This window comes from Erinaceus europaeus, chromosome 14 (assembly GCF_950295315.1).
Source record: "Erinaceus europaeus chromosome 14, mEriEur2.1, whole genome shotgun sequence".
Lineage (NCBI taxonomy): Eukaryota > Metazoa > Chordata > Mammalia > Eulipotyphla > Erinaceidae > Erinaceus > Erinaceus europaeus.
Window position 1 is genome coordinate 74,926,213 of NC_080175.1, and position 22,212 is coordinate 74,948,424.

A 22,212-nucleotide genomic window follows, 5' to 3' on the forward strand; every position below is an offset into this window, starting at 1 on the left:
GCAAAGTCAGCAGGCGTGAAGTAAGTGTGTGTGTGTGTGTGTGTGTGTGTGTGTATGTGTGTGTGTGTGTGTGTATGTGTGTGTGTGTGTGTGTATGTGTGTGTGTGAGTGTATGTGTGTGTGTGTATGTGTGTGTGTGTATGTGTGTGTATGTGTGTGTGAGTGTGTGTGTGTGTGTGAGTGTATGTGTGTGTGTGTGTGTAGCAGGTAAAACTGCCTCACTGTAAAAGTACATGTTTTCTCCCTTGAAAATCTAGCCTTGGTCTTTATGCATCCTAAGATATAGTATTTTCAAGCATCGAAATGATGAACATTCTAATTTATTTCTTCTCTGAAAATAATGTTTTAAACTATCCTTTATCAGAACAAACCACATTTCTCAAGTAACAGTTGGTCTCAAGAACATAAAGGGGAAAGACAAAGTTAAACCTGGACTGGGTTTAGTGTACTGCACCAAAGCAAAGGACTCTGGGGAAAGGGGCTGGGGAGTGCATGTGCATGCATGTGCCTGTGTAGTGGGGCTGCCTGAGGGTGAGGCCTTGGCAATGGGCAGAGTGAGCCCATATGTGCTCACTACTGTGGGACAGGATGGAACCTTGATCCAGATTCAGACAGCCAGAGTTCATCTCTTGTGAGACCTGTGAAACCAGATAGGCACAGGATCTGTTATTTTGTACTGGGGAGAGAATAAAAAACATTATTTATTACTGGATAGAGACAGAGAAATTGAGAAGGGAAGAGGAGCTAGGGAGAGAGACAGAGAGATGCTTGCAGCTCTGCTGTACCATCATGTAGCTTCCCTCCAGAAGGTGGGGGCCATGAGTTTCAACCTAGGCCTTGCACTTTTTTTTTCCAATTACAATTAAAAAATTTTTTTCTTTAAAAAAATTTTATTATCTTTATTTATTTATTGGATAGAAACAGTCAGAAATTGAGAGAGAGGGGAGAGGAAGAGAAGGAGAGAGACAGAGAGACACGTGCAACACTGCTTCATCACATGTGAACCTTTCCCCCTGCAGGTGGGGACTGGGGCTTGAACCTGAGCCCCTGTACATTGTAATGTGTGCGCTCAACCAGGCACACCACCGCCCAGTCCCTGAAATTATTTTTACTTATTGAATAGAGACAGCCAGAAATCAAGAGGGAAAGGAGAGATAGAGAGAGAAGCAGAGAGACACCTGTAGCCCACCAAGCTTTCCCCCTGCAGGGTGGGGACTAGGTTTTCGAACTTGGGTCCTTGAGCACTGTAACGTGTGCATTCAGCTAGACGCACCATCACCTGGCCCCTGTCCTTGCACTTTGTAACATGTGCTCTCACCACCTGGCCTCAGTTTTTATTTCTATTTATTAAATGATTTTGCCTAGACAGAGAGAGAGAGAGAGGGAACTGAAGCTTCCTTCAGTGTGGTGGGATCGGGGTTCTGGATGGCTCATGCACGTGGCAAAGCAGCACACTATCCAAATGAACTATGTCACTGGCCCACCATCCCCTTTTCTTTTCTCCCCCCAAAGATTTATTTATTGCCAAAATATGTACCGGAGCATCAGTCTGGCACATGCAATGCCAGGGGTTGAATTCATGCTTACAAGTCTAGCACTTTGGCCACTGTGCCACCTTCTAGGCCACGAGAAAGTCTTTTTTTCTGTTAGGAATTTGCCTATTTTTGGCCAACAGGGTGTAGTCAAGAAATACCTACTCCTACATATCCATGGCAAGCAGGACAATGAAGAAATTGCAAAAATGATTATTTCTGCAGTATTTAAAATCCTGTGTGGGAGGTTTGAACCCTATGCTTAAAGACCTGGTTTAGAGCTTGGCTGGCTGTGTTCCCAGTAGGAGTCCAGGGTCTCAGGGCGTCTCAATGTGAGCCCTAAGGGCTCCAGAGCACTGTTCAGTGAGCTACTCGGGACTTGGGCTGGAGGTGTCCTCTTTTCAGTTTTGGTCTGACTGTTGGTAGCACTACATTTTTCTACTTCACTTGACACTTGAATTGAAATCTGTTGTTGTCACTAGGGCTTTACCGCTTTGGGTTGGCTTTCTCAACTAAAGGGAGACAGACAGAGACAAATGAGGGGGGAGATAAAGATACCACAGCACAAATAAAAGCTCTCTCCATAGTGGTGGGGGCCAGGCTCAAACCTGGGTTGCGTGGATGGCAGAGCAGGTGCTTGAGTTGATAGTCAAATCCTTGCCAGCGTACTTCATAAGGCTGGGAAGAGCAGTACCACAGGGGCAGGGAAGGAGGAGACACTTGACCGTTGGGAGGGGAAGTCTGGAAACTTGAATCTGGACATTTTGCTTCTTTTTGCTAATCTTTGGCCATTCTTTTAATTTCTTTTTTTTTAATATTAGTGATTTAATCTTGATTTGCAAGATTATAAGATAATAGTGGTATTATTCCACATCACTCCCATGACCAGAGTTTTTTTTCTCCTCCCCTTTGCCCCTCCATCAACAGTAACCATCTTAGTTCTCTCAAGATCATAGGTATGGTTTGAAAAAAAAATATATATATATAGCCTTTCAAGTTCATGTGTTTCAGTTCTCTATATTCCACTGATGAGTGAAATTACCCCATAGTAGTCCATTTTCCCTTTTCCCCCTCAGATAAGTGAAACAGAGCCTGGCTTCCTCAGGTGTTCTTTAGAATCTCTTCCCTCTCAGTGGTGGTGCAAAAACATATGTTCCTTGTCACAGAAGTTCTGGGTCCCATTGGGACTGGGGTTTAGAGCCCTCTGGTCATCTTCCCCTAACATTTTCTCCTCTAGGAGTATGGACCAAAATAATTTTTTGGGGTGCAGAAGGAAGGAGTTCTGGCACTTGTAATTGCTTCTCTTGCTGGACATAGATGTTGTTGGCCATTCTTTTCCCAGACAGCTTTCATTGTTGTGAAAGGGAGTGAAGGTTGAGAGGGCTGCAGTGGATTGTTTTTGTAATGACCTCAAGTAGCAGATAAACTTAAGTCACTTTTTCACTGTGACACTCATCCCTTTAAGCTCTCTCTTTGTTTCATCATATTGATTTCCAGTGCTAAGAATGGGAAAGCAAACAATTATTGGAAAGGCTAGACACAGTCATATTTTCCGGGACTATTGAATTGCTAAGGGGGTGAGAATGTTTTGCAGATACCTATCATGGGGAGATGAAAACTGTACCCAAACACCAGCACCTGTAGTGTAAACCACTAACCCATTATAAAATGAGTTTTATAAAAGTCTTATAAAATTCACAAAGGAATTCTTTGCAGTAAATTTTCTGAATGTCTAGACCATTTTAAATGATTTACATTCTAATGTTTTAACAATTTTTTTAAAGTAAAATATACATTTCAAGAACAAGTTGAATTCTAGGTATCAAAGGGTAAATATTGTACTGGATCTCTGAAACTTGCAGTTAATGGATGTAGAATGTGAACAGTGATTTGAACACACACACACACACACACACACACACACACACACACACACACACACACATACCTCTGTTACTACATGATATGTGGTTTGACTTGAGAGCCTTTAGAGGTTATAAACCCTGGCGATGAATACAGGCTGTTTACTCAACATGGCGAATATACTGCAGGCATTTGTGCTACCCGCATGCTGGTCATTGCCCTTAACTAGATAATATGGGATCCGACGCGTAGCTCACTCGGTAGAGCACACACGCCACCATGCATGAGAACCCGAGTTTAAGCCCCAAACTATTATGTAGGAGCACCTGCGGGGGTGGGAGGGGACTTCACAAGCGGTGGAGTGGTGATGTGGTCTTTCTCCTTTTCTCTCTGTCTCTCCCACTCTGTTTCTAACCCTCTATCTATAGAGGAAAGAAAAAAAAAAGAAAGAAAAAGCAACTTGGAGGGGTGACATCATGCAGGTACAGAGTCTCAGTGATAATCCTGATGGCAAAATAAATGTGTTAAATTATGTGTTTATTACACCCATTCCCCCAGTGTAGACTTCCTTCTAGTACCTTCCACCCCATAGTATTTCCAGTTGGCTCCTCACTCAGATTCTGACCACAGAGCAACTGTGAGAGTGTTGGGGTCTCCTGAGTCACATTTTGGAAGTCATTGATTTGCCAGTGACTTGTGGTTGGTTCACTGTCACATATTTCCTGTCTTTTAAGCTATTGCACTAAGAGTAAGAGGTTAGAGAGGTGGCATTTTTTCCCCTTTTGTTGTCCTTGTTGTTATTATTGTTGTTACTGCAGGTGGGGACCGGGGACTCGAACCTGAGTCTTAGCGCACTGTAACGTGTGCACTCAACCAGGTGTGCCACCACCTGGACACCACAAATAGTTTTTAAAAAGGGAAATATCCGAGGGAGCAGTTTTTTGTTGTTGTTGTTGTTTTAGTGAAATTTAGGGCTTATTTATATTTAAATGGGAACTAAGAGAATTTATTACTGCTTCTCAGAAAGTAGGAAAAACTATTCACAGGTAATGTATTACTTCTAGAATAATAATAGATCACTGAGATGTTTAGAACATCTTTGTGATGACAACTTGAGGTGCAAAGTAGTTAACTGAGTTCCCTGGAACATAATATCAATCAGTATCAGACCAGGTCAGTATCCAGATCTTCACCAATTAGAATCATTTTTTTTTAAACAGTAGCATCTGGTTAATATCTATGCTATTAATCCTGTGAATACACACTCTCGTGTGCTAGATGGTTTCAGATCACTTCATGGCACAGACCTGGCAAGCAGACGTTATTAATAAATCTGTTTTATAGATGTGGAAATAGAACTCCAGGGAGGGTTCATGATATGTCCATATTTGGAGCGAATTAAGTATTGTAACCAAGACCCAAATATGCATCTTCTGACTTTTTTTGGGGTGTGAGTTGTAAGCAGCCATTGCTTTCTCTATATGCAGCGGCTTTCTTTCGACATTAGGGGGCAGCAATGTATTTGCTTTAGTTTCCTGAAGCTGCATTTGAAGTAGAAGCAGTGATTACGATTTGAAAAAGGAAGTTTTCCGGGAGGAGTGTGTTCTAGAATTTTTTTTAAAAAAGGCATCGCTAGTATCTGTCTGCAGCTGATTTTCTTAAAAAAAAAAAAACCCAAAACATTGACAGTCAAATAGAAATAAATGACAGTTAGAAACAAGATGATCAATGTAGAAAGAGTGAGCTGGAGCTGGCGTCACAACTGGGTACACAAGTTGAGTAACTTGGACGCAAAGCTGACAAACTCAAGTGTTAGCAATTCACAGTTCAGCCTGTTGGAAGGTTTGAAGAGAAATGCAAGACATTGACATGTAGTTTTTAAAAATTTAACCTTTAAATTGATTGATACTGATTTTAATATTTAAGGCCCACATTTAGATATTTCAAATCCCATTATATATTTTAAATTAATTAACTATTTTCAGTACTCAATCCCAGTGAAGTTCCAGCAACTCTTCTTTTTTCCAGCTTTGTGTTATAATTATTCTCTGTGATAGCACAAGTGAATCTGTGTCAGGATTTCTTGGGGAGCTTTCTTTCTTTTTTTTTTTTTTAAAGTTATCTTTTAGGTGTCAAACTTGGGACCTCATGATTGAGAGTCCAACATTTTATTCCCTGTGCCAGATCCCAGCTTTTCAAATCCCACATACAAACACGTGATACAGACATACCTGCAACCATCAATGCTCAGTTCTGGTGAGGTTAACAACAATGACAGCAATGACAACAATAATAATAACAATAAACAACAAGGGCAACAAAGGGGGAAAAATAGCCTCTAGGAGCAGTGGATTCGTAGTGCAGGCACTGAGCCCCAGCAATAACCCTGGAGGCAATATATATATATGGTTGACACTTTCTTTTTTGGGGAATATAGAATGTCAAGAAAAGTAACATTCATCATTTTGCAATAGAAAACAAATCATTCTCAGAGCATTGTGTTTCTCCTCCCCTCAACAGTTTCTTCTGGTGGAAAGGCTGGGATGGCCAAACAGGACAGGGAGAGAGAGAGGGAGAAGGAAAGGGGGAGGGGGAGGGGGAGGGGGAGGAGGGGGAGGAGGAGGAGGGGGAAGAGGAGGAGGGGGAGGAGGGAGAGTCTCTGTCCACTCATCAGAGCAGCCAGGCAGGCAGGCTTCAGATAAAGCTTGTGGCGCTCATGAACTGTGCTCACAACACTTACTGCCTCGTTTCACTGATCAATCTCATGGTATTTCCTAGAACATCTCGTTTTGCCTCCTTCCCTGAATACTTGGTCGTGCAGATAAAGAAGTTCACTTTCGGCCTCGACTGGGTTCCCAAAAAATTTGGTAGGTATTTATTTCCTTTTTTTTTTTATCGCATGCTTTTGCTGCAAACATCCAATTAGCCACTTACACAACATGGCATGTGAAAGAGTCCGTGCAGTTGGCCGCCAGAAAGTTCCATTTAATTTCATTCACGCCCCCCTTCCCATTTCCTTCCCATCATTCTCTTTTATGTCAGGGCATACGCTGAGCCCCAGCAGTAATAATGGCCACATGCTGGCCACACCTGATAGTGACTTCTGGAACCACCAGCTTTGAAAAGTGAAAATAAGCTCCCCACACTATCAAATAAACAGTGTCTCGAGTTTTTTTTTTAAATATATTTATTTCCTTTTTGTTGCCCTTGCTGTTTTTATCATGGTTGTGGTTATTATTGTTGTTGTTATTGATGCCGTTGTTGCCAGATAGGACAGAGAGAAATGGAGAGAGGAGGGGAAGACAGAGAGAGAGAGAGAGAGAGAGATAAACACCTGCAGACCTGCTTCACCGCTTGTGAAGTGGCCCCCCTGCAGGTGGGGAGCCAGGGGCTTGAACCGGGATCCTTACACGGGATCCTTACACGGTCCTCCAGATTCATGCCATGTGCACTTAATCCACTGAGCTACAGCCCGACCCCCATGTGTTTTCCAAGTTTTAACAGGAGTACAACCACCTGGGATCTTGGCAAAGCGCAAGTTCTGACTAATATATCTCCAGGGACTTTGCCATTATTTCTTTCCTTTCTTCTCTCTCTCTTTCTCTCTCTCTTTCTTTCTTTCTCTCTTATTGTCAACCCTGGGGCTTCACTACTCTGGGCTGACTTTTTCAGCTGAAACAGAGACAAAAGGAGAGACATTAGACCACTGAAATCTGCTCTAGTGTGTTGGGAGCTGGGCTTGAACCTTGCTCAGTCCTGCTCATGATTAAGCAGGTGAGCTATCTAGGTGAGCTTTTCCACTGGTCCATCACCCTGTTTTTTTTGGCTTATTTTTTAATAATTTTTTTGCCCCCAAGGTTATTGCTGGGGCTCGGTGCCTGCACTACAAATCCACTGCTCCTGGAGGCCATTTTTCCTATCCTTTATGTTGCCCTTGTTTTATTGTTATTCTTGTCATTGATGTTATTGTTGTTGGATAGGACAGGGAGAAATGGAGAGAGGAGAGGAAGACAGAGGGGGAGAGAAAGATAGACACCTGCAAACCTGCTTTACTGTCTGTGAAGAGACCCCCCCTGCAAGTGGGGAGCTAGGGATTTGAACCGGGATCCTTACGCTGGTCCTTGCACTTCGCGCCGTGTGCACTTATGCTGCTGCACTACTGCCCAATCACCTATTTTTAATTGTTTTAATTAGTGATTTGCACGATTATAAGATAATGGGGGTATAGTTTCACAGTACTCCCACTACCAAAGTTCCATGTTTGCCCACCATGATAACTATCATAGTTTTCCTGAGAAAGACCCTGAATTTCTGGAGAGTCTCCAGACCACTCTGGGGAAAAGCAATACCCATCTCGGGGAGCACCTAGTTGAGAGCACATGTTACAAAGCTCAAGGACCCACGTTCGAGCCCCCGGTCCCCACCTACAGGGGGAAAGCTTTGTAAGTGGTGAAGCAGGGCTGCAGGTGTCTCTCTGTATCTCTCCCTATCTATCACCCCCTTCCCTCTTGATTTCTGGCTGACTCTGTCCAATGAATAAATAAAGATAATACAAAAAAAATGCCCATCTCAGCTGGCAGCTGTGCCTAATGACACCCAGTGAATTCATCCAAATCTTATTGAGAATAAAGTCAAGATAGTAAGTTCAATAAATGACAAAACAGAAGAAGTCACTGTCAAAAAAGCATGACAGGAGTTTGGCGCAGCTGCGGTTTCTTATTGTCTTTAAAGGCCCTTGGCCAGTGGTAGAGGCTGACTTTTCCATCAGCGTGCCAGATGCATACATCTGATATTTAGTGTGTGAGTCTGCCCTCAGAGCTGGGGAGCGATGTCAGCTTTCTCTCCAGAAGTTCTTTAGCAAGTACCTTAGACTGTTGGCCAGTTCTCTTAACTTCTTTATGTTTTGGAGCACTTAAAAGCACTCTAGTCTCCCGGTGGTTAATTAAACACTCATTTGCTCGTGTGAGGGAGATGACAAGAATGGAAGGAGCTGGCAGGAGTGAGTTCCCAGAGGCCTCCATCACTCTCTCAAGGCTCCTAGCACTTGGGGACCGTGTGATGCTCTGTGGACTTGGCTGATGCAGCAGCACCTCTTTGCCCTTCACAGTGGGGTAGCTTTGTGGGCAGGGAGGAGGCAGGAAACTCATCATCTATGATTTCTTCAGTGGTCCTGAAAAGTGCCTGAGAGATAAAACTGCCTTCTAAAGGCTTTGAATGGCTTTGGAAACCTCTCTCTCTCTCTCTCTCTCTCTCTCTCTCTGTCTCTCTCTCTCTCTCTGTCTCATTTTCTGTCTCTCCCCTCCAGGGTTATTGCTGGGGCTTGGTACCTACACTAAGAATCCACTGCTCATGTGGCCATTTTTATTTATTTTTATTTTTTGGATAGGACAGAGAAATTAAGAGGGTGGGGGAGATAGAGAGGGAGAAAGATAAATACCTGCAGACCTGCTTCACTGCTTGTGAAGTGACCCTCCCTTCAGTTGGGGAGCCAACTTAGAGAAACGGAGAGAGGAGGAGAGAAAGTTAGACACCTGCAGACCTGCTTCACCACCTGTGAAGGGTCTCCCCTGCAGATGGGGAGCCTGGGGCTCGAACCGGGATCTGCGCTTAACCCGCTGCACTACCGCCCTACTCCTGGCTTTGACCTTTTGTTTGTTTGTTTTTAAATATTTATTACCTTTTGTTGCCCTTGTTTTATTGTTGTAGTTATTATTATTATTGTTGTTATTGATGTTGTTGTTGGATAGGACAGACAGAAATCAAGAGAGGAGAGGAGGGGAAGACAGATAGGGGAAGAGAAAGATAGACACCTGCAGACCTCCTTCACCGCTTGTGAAGCGACTCCCCTGCAGGTGGGGAGCTGGGTGCTCAAACCGGGATCCTTACACCGGTATTTGCACTTTGCACCACGTGTGCTTGACCTGCTGCGTTACTGCCCGACTCCCTGTTTATTTTTTACTAGACTACTGCTGAGCTCTGGCTTATGGTAGTGCTGGGGATTGAGCCTGGGGCCTTCGAACTCAGGCATGAAAGTCTGTTTGCATAACCATTATACTACCTCCTGCACCCATTTGGATTGTGTTTTTAAAATAGTGTTTATGTATCTGACATATTCAATAGTTTGGGGGGTCGAGTGTTTGTTTTCAGAGTCTGTTTGCTGACCCAAGACAGATTCTGCACCAACACTTGTATCCATTTTCCATTATGATCTTATCGGAAAATATTACTGAGCAATGCTAAGCCTCAGCACTACTACTAGAGTGACAATGACTAGAGTCAACACAAAACTGAAGTGAAAAATCCAAAAGAAAATGTACCCTAGGAATTGTGACTCAGTCAGTTTCTTTCAAGCTTCATCACTGATTACCATAGAATAACTGTACCGCATACACTTTGGATTGCCAACTCTGAAGCCTAGTAAGGACAGGAATATAAAGTCAATGAAAGCGCCCGTATGGGTGTAAGAAGCGAGCGGTCTTTCTTGGAGCTTCCCACTTTGGATAAAGACGTGGGCTAGAGGCACATTGCTCTCCCGGGTAAGTCAGAAGGTGCTCAGGTTGGCAATAGGGAGCAGTGGGGTCTGAGACAAACTGGCAGGTGGAGAAGAGAAGAAAGTAGAGATTAGCCAGTGTGAGAATAGGCCAAGATGCCACAGCTTCCTTTTTTCCCAAAAGAAGCTGAGCAGTCTGTATTTCCAAGTTCCATTTTCTGATGAAAACATCGGGATTTCTTGCCCACACTGAGCAGTAGCCACACAAAATGTCTTGTCAGCACATGGTCTGTAGGCTCCCTGCATGTGACTGTTGGCCTGTTTTACTCGTTCCTGTCCCTGTGAGGCCCTGCCCATCTCTACTCCTCCCCTGCTCTGTGCTAAGACTCAACCCCTCTCACTGAGCCTGTGGCCTCAGGGGTGCCTGTCAGGGAACCCCAGCGCTTCCCTTAGCTCTGCCTGGGTATGCAGGGAGTGTCGGTGACAGTTCTAGAAGGTTCGGTGGCTTTGAGGAGGGTTTGAGGTGAATTTGCTCTGTGAACGTGGTCCCTCTCATTTTGCAGATGTTTCCATTGATATGCCGGACCTGCTGGATATCAGCCATCTCCGAGCCAGGGGGTTACAGCCGGGAGAGGAGGAGCTACCGGATATCAGTCCCCCCATAGTCATTCCTGATGACTCCAAAGGTACCAGCTGTGCCAGGAGGACAGCCCCCACCCCTCTTCTCCATCTGCTGGAACAGTCCTTCCCTCCCTCCTGTCCTTCCCTCCTTCCCTTTTTCTTCCTTCTTTCCTCCCTCCCTCCCTTCCCTTTTCCTTCCCTTCCTTCCGTTCTTCCCTTTTCGATCCTTCCTCCCTCCCTCCCTTCCTTCCTTCCTCCCTCCCTCCCTCCCTTCCTTCCTTCCTTCCTTCCTTCCTTCCTTCCTTCCTTCCTTCCATCCCTCCTTCCCTCCTTCCCTCCTTCCCTCCTTCCCTTTTTCTTCCGTCCTTCTCTCCCTCACTCCCTCTTTTTTGGGAGAAGAGAGCCAGGGTATCCCTCTGGACTCACTTGACTGCCTTGCACTGTTGTACCCACCATGAGCACACGGAGTATGGTCTGACTGCAGCTGTAAACTTCAAGTAGCCTTGGGGAGAGGTGCAGATGCTGCAGGAGCAGTTGAAAGGAATCTGTGGAAATCAGTGGCAGCAGAGGGCAGCAATTCTCCCCAAAGGTCTTGGTTTCTGCCCTCTGCCTTTGTTTCCGTCCCTCTTCCTACTTTCCCCGAGAGGGCCTGGCCTGTGAGGAAGAGAAGTGGAATGTGCCTTCAGGAGGTTTTCAGCCTGGGGGAAAGAGTTGTGTCATTCCTGGGAGGATCTTTGGGCAGCCAAAAGGGGAAATCGGCACTGCCTGTGGGTTTGATTGATTGACTTATTTTAAATGTGCTTTGTCGTATTTATTTACTTATTTTAAAGTGTGAGTTACACACACACACACACACACACACACACACACACACACACACACACACACACACACACACACACACCCCACTGCTCAGTTCTGGCTAATAATGGTGCAGGGGATTAAACCTGGGATTTTGGAACCTCGGGCATGAAAATCTTTTTGCATAACCACTATGCTGTCTTTCCCCTCTCATCCATTTCTGACCTTGTCCATAAAACTCTGTCCATATCTCACCTCTCCACTTGTTTACCACTGGGGCTCAGTGCCTGTGTGATTCCACCTTTCCTAGCAGTCACTGATTTAATTTACTTATCTTTTTTCTTTCTGTTTTTGATAGAGATTATCACTCACACAGACACACACACACAAACACACACACACACAGGTAGGGACTAGGAGTTTGAACCAGGTCTTCAAGCATAATAATGTGTGTGCTTTACTGGATGAACTACCACCCAGGTCAACAAATACTTAAATTGTGTGTGTGTGTGTGTATATATATATATATATATATATATAGTGATTTAATATTGATTTAATATTGATTTACAAAACTATGAGATAATAGGGATATAGCTCCACACCGCTCCCACCACCAGAGTTTGTGTCCCCGTTCCCTCCATTGGAAACTGCAGTAGTTCTCCCAATGCCACAGACATGACTTGACTATTATCTCTGTAATTGTCTGTTTATCTCTGTATACATTTTTTGCCCATTTTTTCCTATAGTCCTGTCTTATTTTCCTTTGTAAGTCACACCTACACCTATTACTTCTTCCAAGTGTCCTATCTCCCTCTTCTCTCTCAGAGTCCTGATGGAATTGGAGTTCAGAGCCCTCTGGTCATCTTCCCCTAACATTTCTCCCCCTCTGGGAATGTGGACCAGAGTTCTTTATGGGGTTCAGTAGGTGGGATTTCTGGCTTCTGTAATTGCTTCTCTGCTGGACATGGGCATTGGCAGGTTGATCCATACCCCCAGCCTGTTTCTGTCTTGCCCTAGTGAGGCAGGGCTCTGGAGGGGTGGGGTTCCAGGACACAGTGTTGAGCTCATCTGCCCAGGGAAGTAAAGGTGGAATCATAGTAGCATCTGCAACTTGGTGGCTGAAATGCAGCAAAATATAAAGCAGGATAAAATGGTTAATAAACAGGAACCAGAAAGTAAGAATAAAGCAGGTGAGAATAGGGATTTTAAGGCAGAAAACTAGGAAGTTTACTTTAGGTATGTTCCCAGGGGCCCATGACTTATTTTTAAGGTAAAGAGACATGCAAAACAAACAAACAAAGCACAACAAACAATTGCATTACCCTTGTGGATATAAGACTAGTTTTGAAAAATCTTGGTTTCATTATTAGCTTGGTTATTGTGGCAAAATACATTTCTTATGGCTGTATTTACTAGCCTGCTACTGATCACCCTTTTTTTTTTTTTTTAAACCATTCCCTCCTCTCTCTCGTTCTTTTGCCTCCCTGGTTATCGCTGGGGCTTCAGTGCCCACATTACAAATCCATCGCTCCCAACTGCCATTTTTTCCTTTTAATTTTCTTTTTAATTTTTCCATCTTACTCCATAGGACAGAGAGAAATTGAGTGGGGGCTAGGAAGAGAGAAATATAGATACCTGCAGACCTGCTTCATGGCTTGTGAAGCATCCCTGCTGCAAGTGGGGAGCTGGGGCTCAAACCTGGGTACTTGCATATAGTACGATGTGTGCTTAATGGGGTGTGACACCACCTGGTCCCTACTGCTCACCCTCTTAATGAGTTAATTAGGTCAAGCAACTCATGGAGCCAGAGTATTCTGGGTCCCTCTAGCAAGGGTTTTCAGTCAGTAGAGTAGTGTTACTGGTCATAATCTCTGGGGGCAAAAGAAGTGAATCCAGGAGCAGGACAGAATTCCAGACAAGCGTCTATTTAATCTTCTTCTGAGTGTTAAATGTAGGAATATGGCTGAGTAATTGTGGCATTTGTGCCCAGTGGAATACTTCTCAGCTATTAGGAGTGGTGAATTCACCTTCACTTCGTCTTGGATGGAGCTTTAAGGAATCATGTTCAGTGAGATAAGCCAGAAAGAGAAGAATAAAGGTGGGATGATCCCACTCATAGGCAGAAGTTGAGAAAGAAGAACAGAAAGGGGAAACACAAAGTAGCACTTGGACTGGGTTTGATGTACTGCACTGAGGGGACGGACGGGCGCGTGGGGCTTCAGGTCCTGGTGCATAATGATGGAAGAAGACCTAGGATGGGGGTGAAAATGATGCATAATGATGGGGCTGAAAGCGTTTTGTAGAAAACTGAGTTTTGCACATGTGCCAACTACTGTATTTACTGTTGACTGTAAATCATTAATCGCCCAATAAAAAGAAATTAGAGTATGGAGAATAGACCTGCACGGATAGCTACCTTCCTGGAGTATGTGGCACAGGGGCTGGTTTAATGAGGTCAGAGAAAGAAGAGACCAGGGTGAGCAGAGGAGAAACATGTTTGCACAGCTCCTGCTTTCTCTGCTGTTCACAATAGAGTCCTTGGGATGTGATTGCACAGCGTTCTTAGATACACAGGGAAAGGAGTTATTCAGGCCATTAAAATGTTGTGTAGCATCTGCACAGTTGAGGGGGTTTTCTGGGTTGATCCTTTTTCTTTCTCTGAATCTGTTTGCCATGGTTTGCTCTCATTTTCTGTTCTCCTTGAATTTCCAGATCGTTTGATGAACCAACTCATTGACCGTATGTACCTTTTATTCCTTCAATTTCGGTATTGAGACAGAAATTGAGAGGGCAGGGGGAGATAGACGGAGAGGGAGGGATGGATGGATGGAGGGAGGGAGAGAGAGAGAGAGAAAGGGAGAGACCTGTAGTACTGCTTCACTGCTCATGAAGTTTTTTCCCTGAATATGGGGACCAGGGGCTTGAACCCACGTCCTTGTACAGTATAATATGTGTGCTTTACTACGTGACTAACCCTGACTGTATGTATCTTTAAAAACATACCTGTTAACGTGCCAGTCGTGTTTATCTGTAGGGATTCAATAAAGGGACGTTTTTGTCTGTGGGTTGAGCTAGCAGCAAATGTTAACCATAACGTGAGTAGGTGGCCCTGTGACTCAGGAGAGGGACCATCGTTCTGGGAGTCAGCCATTTTGGGCTGGAACCGTGGCTCTATGATGACTGTGGGGCCCAGAATAAGAATGGATGATGATGAGTGTTGTGTGTGTCTCCATCTTGAATGGGTGTAACAAAAGGTTAAAAGACGTTGTTGATATGTAAAAGTCTCAAATTCCTTCTCTATTAGAAACGTTGGATCATGCAGTAGATATGCTAATAACAAGTTTTGTTTCATAGTAAGTAAATTGCAGCCAGCTGCCTTTGGGACTCTAGGCCGTTCCCTGCCCCCATGCAAATGCCCGTCGAGGCAAGTAGCCCCCCAGAGGCAAGAAATGTTTTTTTTAAGCTGATAAAGTTTAGCCCACAGAGGCAGATATGGCCCCCTCAGGCCTTCCCTTAGCAGTACACTGGTTCTTGTTACTTACATGTTTCTCCATGTTTGTGCCAGTTTCTTTTTTAAAAAAATGCCTGTATGATATATGTTTCTGTTCACCCCACACCCTTGATACTATAGTCATTTAGTTAAAAAGAAAAGGGGGAATTGTTGTATGCTTTACATTGGGTAGTTCTCCCCCGCCAAGAGAATTGCATCAGTCCTGTTAATTTCGCGGCCCGCTTGGCCCCGCCCCTAGAGACCCCGCCAGAGTTCCTGAGTTCCAGAGTAAGGGAGAGTTCCTGAGTTCGAGAGTAAGAGAGAGTGCTTGCGCCGCAGCAAAGAGACAGCAGAGTTCTGTTTGGTGATTAGTTTGGTTTAGTTAATGAATCGTTCCTGAATAAAGAAATACAGCTTCCCTGCCCAGCCGTTGTCTCCGCGTCTCTGTTACCCACCCGTGAAGCTATCCCAGCCGACAAGAGCTTCTGAAATTTTAACAACAATGAGACCCTTAATCCCTTCCATCCCTCCACCCATCCTGAGTGTGTGTGTGTGTGTGTGTGTGTGTGTGTGTGTGTGTAATCTTTACTGTCTGGCGGGCAGGGCCACTCAGGAGCTCTTGGGTGGAGTGGGAGCACTGCCTCTTTGCTGTTAACCAGCTTCTGGCTGCACAAGATGTCAGTTGTCAGAGACAGAAAGAGGTCCCCCCAGCAGCTGTTTCTATCTTTGACATATTTGAGTAGTTTAGAGACTTCAGATATGGAAACCATGAAAGATAGGCTTTATGCTCCTGTACCCCCTAACCTTAGGCATAATTTGAGAGCATGGGCTTGTGTGTGTGCACACTTAAGCAAACATGTACAAGTGTGCACACACATGCATTCAAATCTAGACACAAAGGCATATACACACATCTTGACTACTATATATGTATGTTATGACAAAAAAAATAAATAAACCCCTCTGTCTTTTTTTTTTTTTATCAGAGTTTTGCTCAGCTGTGGTTTATGGTGGTACCAGAGGTTGAACCTGGGACCTCAGAGCCTCAGGCACGAAAGCCTTTTGTGTAACTACTGTGCCATCTCCTGGCCATAGCACTGTGTCTAAGCCCAAGTTAGGGTGATAAAGCCGTCTCTTTTAGTATCTTAAATATATATGATGAAACAAACACATTCTTTCCTTTTGGGCTCTTCATTTTCCCAGAGCCACTTGCTTTCTTTGCTGATGCGGCTGAAGTCAGCCTGCTCTGAGTTCCTGGGAGATTTCAGTGAAGTGGTTTTGACCTGCAGACGCTTTTCTCTTCAAATTTCAGCCACAAGAGAGGCTATGGTAGAAGGCTTGAGAATTACCAGAGAGGCTGAAGCTGAACCTGCAAGGATTCTGGGAATATAGTCAATTTCCCCATGCAAAATTAAGAGACTTTTTTTTTTTTTTTTCAGTGCTTGGAGTGTTCAGGTAATTACTATGATTTTATTTAGGTCAATGACGCTGTTAGTCCCGCTCAGAAAACTTAATGTTTGGATGATCTAAAACAAAACACAATTAAACTATCACCTGCACACTCAACAAGATATATGTTTTTATGGGAGTAGCTTGTAGTAAAGAGGTGAAGAAACTTTAAGAAAAGGGTGACTAGGGAGGTGGCTCAGTGGGTAGAGTGGATGTCTTGCACTCCTAGGGCCCCAGGTTCAAGCCCCAGGACTGGGGATGACAGAGTGGTGCTCTGGTCTTGCTCTTTTTCTTCCTTTGAATTAATTAAGTAATGGAAAAAGAGAGGTGACTTTTGTCCCACACTGGAATGCCCCCCTGTGCCCTGTAGCTTCAGACATTGACGAGTCATCAGTGATGCAGTTGGCGGAGATGGGCTTCCCATTAGAAGCGTGCCGAAAGGCTGTGTACTTCACTGGAAACATGGGCGCCGAGGTGGCCTTCAACTGGATCATTGTCCACATGGAAGAGCCAGGTAGGTCCCCAGAGAGCAGGTTGCCTTTGGCATGTGATGAGATGCTCAGTGATGCTGGGCCGAGATTTCTCCACAAGATGTTCCCCAGAAAGTGACTATCTCCGACCCGCTGCATTGAAAGAGGGACATTTCATCTGTCACATGAGTCACAGTCCTCATGTTTCTTCCTTCATTTCTCTCTTCCTTTCTTCCTACTATTCTTTCTCTCCCTCTCTCCTTCCCTTCCTCCCCCTCCCCTTTCTCCCTTCCTTCCTTCCTTCCTTCTTTCATTCCTTCTTTCATTCCTTCATTCCTTCTTTCCCCTCCCCTTCCTTTTCCTTCCTTTCTTCTTTCTCTCTCTCCCCTACTTCTTTTTTTCTTTCTTTCTTTCCTTCTCTCTTTCCCTCCCTCCCTCCCTCCCTCCCTCTCTCTCTCTCTCTCTCTCTCTCTCTCTCTCTTTCTTTCTTTCTTTCTTTCTTTCCCAAGAGGGTTATCACTGGAGCTTGGCACCTGCATGACAACTCCATCACTGTTCCTGTCAGCTTTTTGTTGTTGTTGTTGAATCTTTATTTACTGGATAGAGATAGCCAGAAATCAAAAGGTCAGGGAGAGAGAGAGAGAGAGAGACAGATAGACAGACAGACAGACATCTGCAGCCCTGTTTCACTACTTGCAAAGTTTTCCGCCTATAGGTGGGGACTGGAGGCTCAAATCTGGGTCCTTGTGCATTGTAATATGTGCGCTCAACCAGGTGTGCCACCACCTGCCCCCTCCCCCTTTTAAAGAGGGTGAGAGACAGATTGTAAGAAGTGAACGGAGAGACACTTGCTGCACTGCTGCTCTGCTCTTGAAGCTTCCTCCCTGCAGGGGGTCCCCACACATGGTAACGTGTGTGCCACTGGCTGAGCCACCTCGTGGTCCCCAATTTCCTCTTTTATTTTTTAAATTTTTATTTATAAAATGGAAATATTGACAATACTATAGGATAAGAGGGGTACTTTCCCACACAATTCCTGTGATAGTTTTCCTATTCTTTTTGCATAACCATTATACTATCTCCAAGCCCCCAGCTTTCCTATTTTTTTTTAAATTTATTTATTTATAAAATGGAGACACTAACAAGACCATAGGGTAAGAGAGGTACAAGTCCCACCACCAGAACTCTGTATCCCATCCCCTCCCCTGACAGCTTTCCTATTCTTTAACCCCCTGGGATTATGGACCCAGGGTCACTATGGGGTGCAGAAGGTGGGAGGTCTGGCTTCTGTAGTTGCTTCCCCCCTGAACATGGGTGTTGGCAGGTCGATCCATACTCCCAGCCTGTCCTAAAAGAAGTCCTGAACACACTAACAGCTGCTTCTCACTCTTATCACCTAACCCCTGACAACCACTCATCTACCTGTGGCTCTGTGAATTTTCCTATTTTGTACATTTCCTTTAAATGTAATTACATAATGGATCTTTTGGGTGTAATCTCTTCATTAAGCCTGTTATAGCATATATTAGCATATACTTGTATTTTTCCTGTTTTTATGACTGAATAATTCCTTTGTGGGAGTACATAACATTTTATTGGCGGTGGGTTGTACACATTTTTGTATGGATTTTTTTTTTTTTTTTGACAGAGAAGAGAGGGAAAGAGAGCTAGAATATCACTCTGGTACATGTGGTTCTGGGCATGAACTCAAGACCATATAGTTGAGAGTCCAATGCTTTTATTCACTCCCTGGCCATATATGTTTCCCTTCTGAAGATCTATTTGTTACGAGAGAGGGAGAGAGATAGAGATAGATAGATAGATAGATAGATAGAGCGAGCCAGAGCACTGCTCAGCTCTGGCATAAGGTTGTGCTGGGAACTGAACCTGAAGCCTATGGAGCCTGAGGCATGCAAGGTGGTGCCTAGTAGGCTAAACTATCTCCCTGACCCAGTTTTAATTTTTCTTGAGTAAAATTGCTGTTATATGCGAACTCCACGTTTTCCCTTTATTGATGAACTTTTGACTTACATACAGCAGCAACTGAAAAAAATTGAGAGGGCGGGCTGAGATGGGAGAAAGGGAGGGAGGGAGAGAGGGGGAGAGAGAGGGAGAGCTGCAACAGTGGCTCACTGCTTCTGAAGCCCCCCCCCCCCAAGATGGGGACCAGGACTGGACCTAGAGTCCTTGCGCATAGTCACGTGTTTGCTTCGCCAAGCGCACCACCACCACCTGGCCCCAAGTGCTGCTTATTTTAAGGCCAAGAGAAGAATGAATGCCTGAGGGTGGTCATTTCCCCTAGATTTTGCTGAACCGCTAACCATACCTGGCTATGGAGGAGCAGCTTCTGCTGGAGCTTCTGTGTTTGGCGCTGCTGGACTGGATAACCAGCCTCCAGAGGAAGTCATTGCTATCATCACCTCCATGGGCTTCCCGCGGAACCAGGCTGTTCAGGCGTTGCGGGCCACGGTAAGCGTGGGCACTGCAAGTGTGAGCTCCTGCTTCTTTCCTTCCTTCCTTCTTTCAACCTTTCTTCTTTCTTTCTTTCTTTCTCTCTCCCTCTTTCTTTCTCTCTCCCTCTTTCTTTCTTTCTTTCTTTCTTTCTTTCTTTCTTTCTTTCTTAACTTTTTAATATTTATTTATTTTCCCTTTTGTTGCCCTTGTTTTTTATTGTTGTTGTAGTCATTAATATTGTTGTTATTGATGTTGTCATTGTTAGATAGGACAGAGAGAAATGGAGAGAGGAGGGGAAGACAGAGAGGGGAAGAGAAGGATAGACACCTGCAGACCTGCTTCACCTCCTGTGAAGGGACTTCCCTGCAGGTAGGGAGCCGTGGGCTCGAACTGGGATCCTTACCCGGTCCTTGCGCTTCTCTCCACATGCGCTCAACTCGCTGTGCTACTGCCGACTCCCCGTTTTCTTTCTTTTTAAATTGCCTCCAGGGTTGTCGCTGGGGGTCAGTGCCAGAACTATCAGCTTACTACTTCTGGTGGTTATATATCTTCCTTCCATTTTCCCCTTTCTTCCTTTTTCTGTTTTTTCCTTCTATTTTATTTGATAGGACAGTGAGAAATTGAGAGAAGAGGGAGATATGGAGGGGAGGGGAAGGGAGGGGAGGGGAGGGGAGGGGAGGGGAGAAAGACAGACACTTGCAGACCTGCTTCACTGCTGGTGAGTGTCCTCCCTGCAGGTGGGGAGTGGGGGCTCAAACCCAGGTCCTTGTGTTTGATAGCATGTGTGCTCAACAGGGTCTGCCACCACCTTTTAAACTTATTTTATTTATTGGATAGAGACAGAAAGAAATTGAGAGGGTGGGGAACTTGAGAGTGAGAGAGACAGAGAGACACCTGCAGCACTGCTTCACCACTTGTGAAGCTTCCCTTCTGCAGGTTGGGGCCGGGGGCTTGAACTCAGCTCTTCATGGATGATGTTGTGTGTGTTCTACCAGGTCTGCCACCACCTGGCCTTGAAGGGGCCGTTCAAGGAGTTCAGGAACAGGAACTTACTACCACTGGGAAAAGGAGCTCAAATGAAAGAAGCTCTGAATGGGGCTGGGCTGTGGTACCGCAGATAGAGCACACTCGCTACCATACACAAGGGCCAACCTGAAGCCCTCAGTCCCCACCTGAATGGGGGAAGCTTCACCAGTGGTGAAGCAGGGCTGCAGGTGTCTCTCTATCTCCCTCTCTCTTTACCCCCTACTTCTCTCTCAATTTCTCTCAGATTCTATAAAAATAAATAAGTAAATGAACTCAGTGGGGGGTGGCTGGTGGCATTCCTGGTTGAGAGCACATATTACAGTGCACAAAGACCTGGGTTTGAGTCCCACCGGTTCTCACCTGCAGGGGGAAAGCTTTGCGAGTGTTGAGGTAGGACTACAAATGTCTCTCTGTCTCTCTGCCCCCTCTCTCTCCCCTTTCCCTTTTGATTTATGTCTCTATCCAATAAATATATGAAGATAAAAGAAATTAAAGAAAAAAGAAACTGTGTCATCTTACTGCTTATTAGTAAGGTCAGATATGTGTTGTGGTCTAGCTGGTTTGTGGCCCTCAGGCAGAAGAATGTCTGAGTTGCCTCCTGGCTCTCAAGTGCATTGCATTCTCGAGGAGTCAGAGCTTCATCCTCAGAAGTGCTTAGAGTAATGAATTCAGACCCCGTGCCTGAATTGACATGAAAGGAATGACCCCTTGTCTGCTTCACATCCTACTTCAAGTGGTCAGGATCTCTTGGGGCCTGGGGACTTGACACCCATTCTAGAAACAATTTCTTTTATTAGAACGGGAACCTGGAAAGAGCACTGGATTGGATCTTTAACCACCCCGAGTTTGAAGAGGATGGTGATTTTATGATCGAGATGGAGAATAACGCCAACGCAAACATCATTTCTGAGGCCAAGCCTGAAGGACCGAGAGTCAAGGATGGTTCTGGAAGTAAGTTTCTGCCTTCATGACTGCCTGAAGAGTGTGATTATCCACTCAGCTCACTCCCTTTCCTTTCACCACTGCATGTTAAAACCTTTAGCCACCTTGCATAAGCTAGCACAAATCCCAGCTTTCATAAGTGGTGTATTTTGCTACATTATGGGCTGGATGGTGGCGCACCTCGTTCAGCACACAGATTACATTGTACAAAGACCCAGGCTCAAGTCCCTTGTCCCCACTTGCTGGAGGAAGGTTCTCTATCCTAAATAAATAAATGAATAATAAATAAATGGTGCGTTTCTACCACAACATGGGCTGTGGTGATTTGATAAATACTTTGGACATTCTGAATCATATTCCATAGTGTATGTGGTCAGGTTTAACACCAGCTTTGACTTTGTCATATATATATATATATATAGTGTGTGTGTGTGTGCGTGTGTGTGTGTGTGTGTGTGTGTGTGAGACTCTGGGGTCTTAGGGAGCTTTTGTATCCAGAGAGGAAGAGGGAGAATCCACAGCACCATTCTTCCTCTAGTGCCATAGCATCTCTCATGAGGTGCTGGGATTTCAACCTGGTGAAAAAGCTTCACATAGTGAGCTCTTAGGCCTTGATTTTGTCTGTCCTTTGAAGTTTCTATCCTTTGAAGTAAAAAATTCTTCACAAGCTATGAAAGTTTTTGCTATAAAGAGCACTTCTTTATGTTTTATGGGTCGGGGCTTGGGTTCCTCTGTGTGGTCTCTCTGGGATGACTTTTTCTGATAGATACAGAGAGGCAGAGTGGGAGAGTGAGCGAGAGCACAGCACCGAAGTTTCCTTCAGTGTGGTGGTGGCTGGGCTCGAACCAGGGTCACACAGATAGCAAAGCTGCACACTATTCAAGTGAGCAGTTCTGCTGACCTGAGAGTGCTTATTTTCGTGGTGGTGTTTTTCAGATCACTGAAAAGCAATGTAATCTGATACCCTTGACTATATCACCACTAGTACAAACTGCTGCCCTTTTCTTTTTAAAATTTTTAAAAATATTTATTTATTCCTTTTTGTTGCCCTTATTTTATTATTGTAGTTAT

The 22,212-nt window shown here is 44.7% G+C and overlaps 1 protein-coding gene across 4 annotated transcripts in view; it reads left to right on the forward strand.

Moving 5' to 3' along the window:
- The window catches only part of USP13 (ubiquitin specific peptidase 13), a 127,874-nt gene that overhangs the window by 87,469 nt on the left and 18,193 nt on the right, over positions 1-22,212 (forward strand). For 2 of the 4 annotated variants that reach the window (XM_060172009.1, XM_060172010.1), the window contains exons 13-20: positions 1-20; positions 3,824-3,877; positions 6,174-6,262; positions 10,449-10,571; positions 14,023-14,049; positions 16,620-16,763; positions 19,022-19,188; positions 20,997-21,150. The exon at positions 1-20 is cut by the window's left edge and continues 155 nt beyond it. In XM_060172009.1, coding sequence (XP_060027992.1) covers positions 1-20; positions 3,824-3,877; positions 6,174-6,262; positions 10,449-10,571; positions 14,023-14,049; positions 16,620-16,763; positions 19,022-19,188; positions 20,997-21,150 — 778 coding nt within the window. The remainder of the gene's footprint in view (positions 21-3,823; positions 3,878-6,173; positions 6,263-10,448; positions 10,572-14,022; positions 14,050-16,619; positions 16,764-19,021; positions 19,189-20,996; positions 21,151-22,212) is intronic. The other 2 variants (XM_060172011.1, XM_007518208.3) reach the window with 1 other exon arrangement.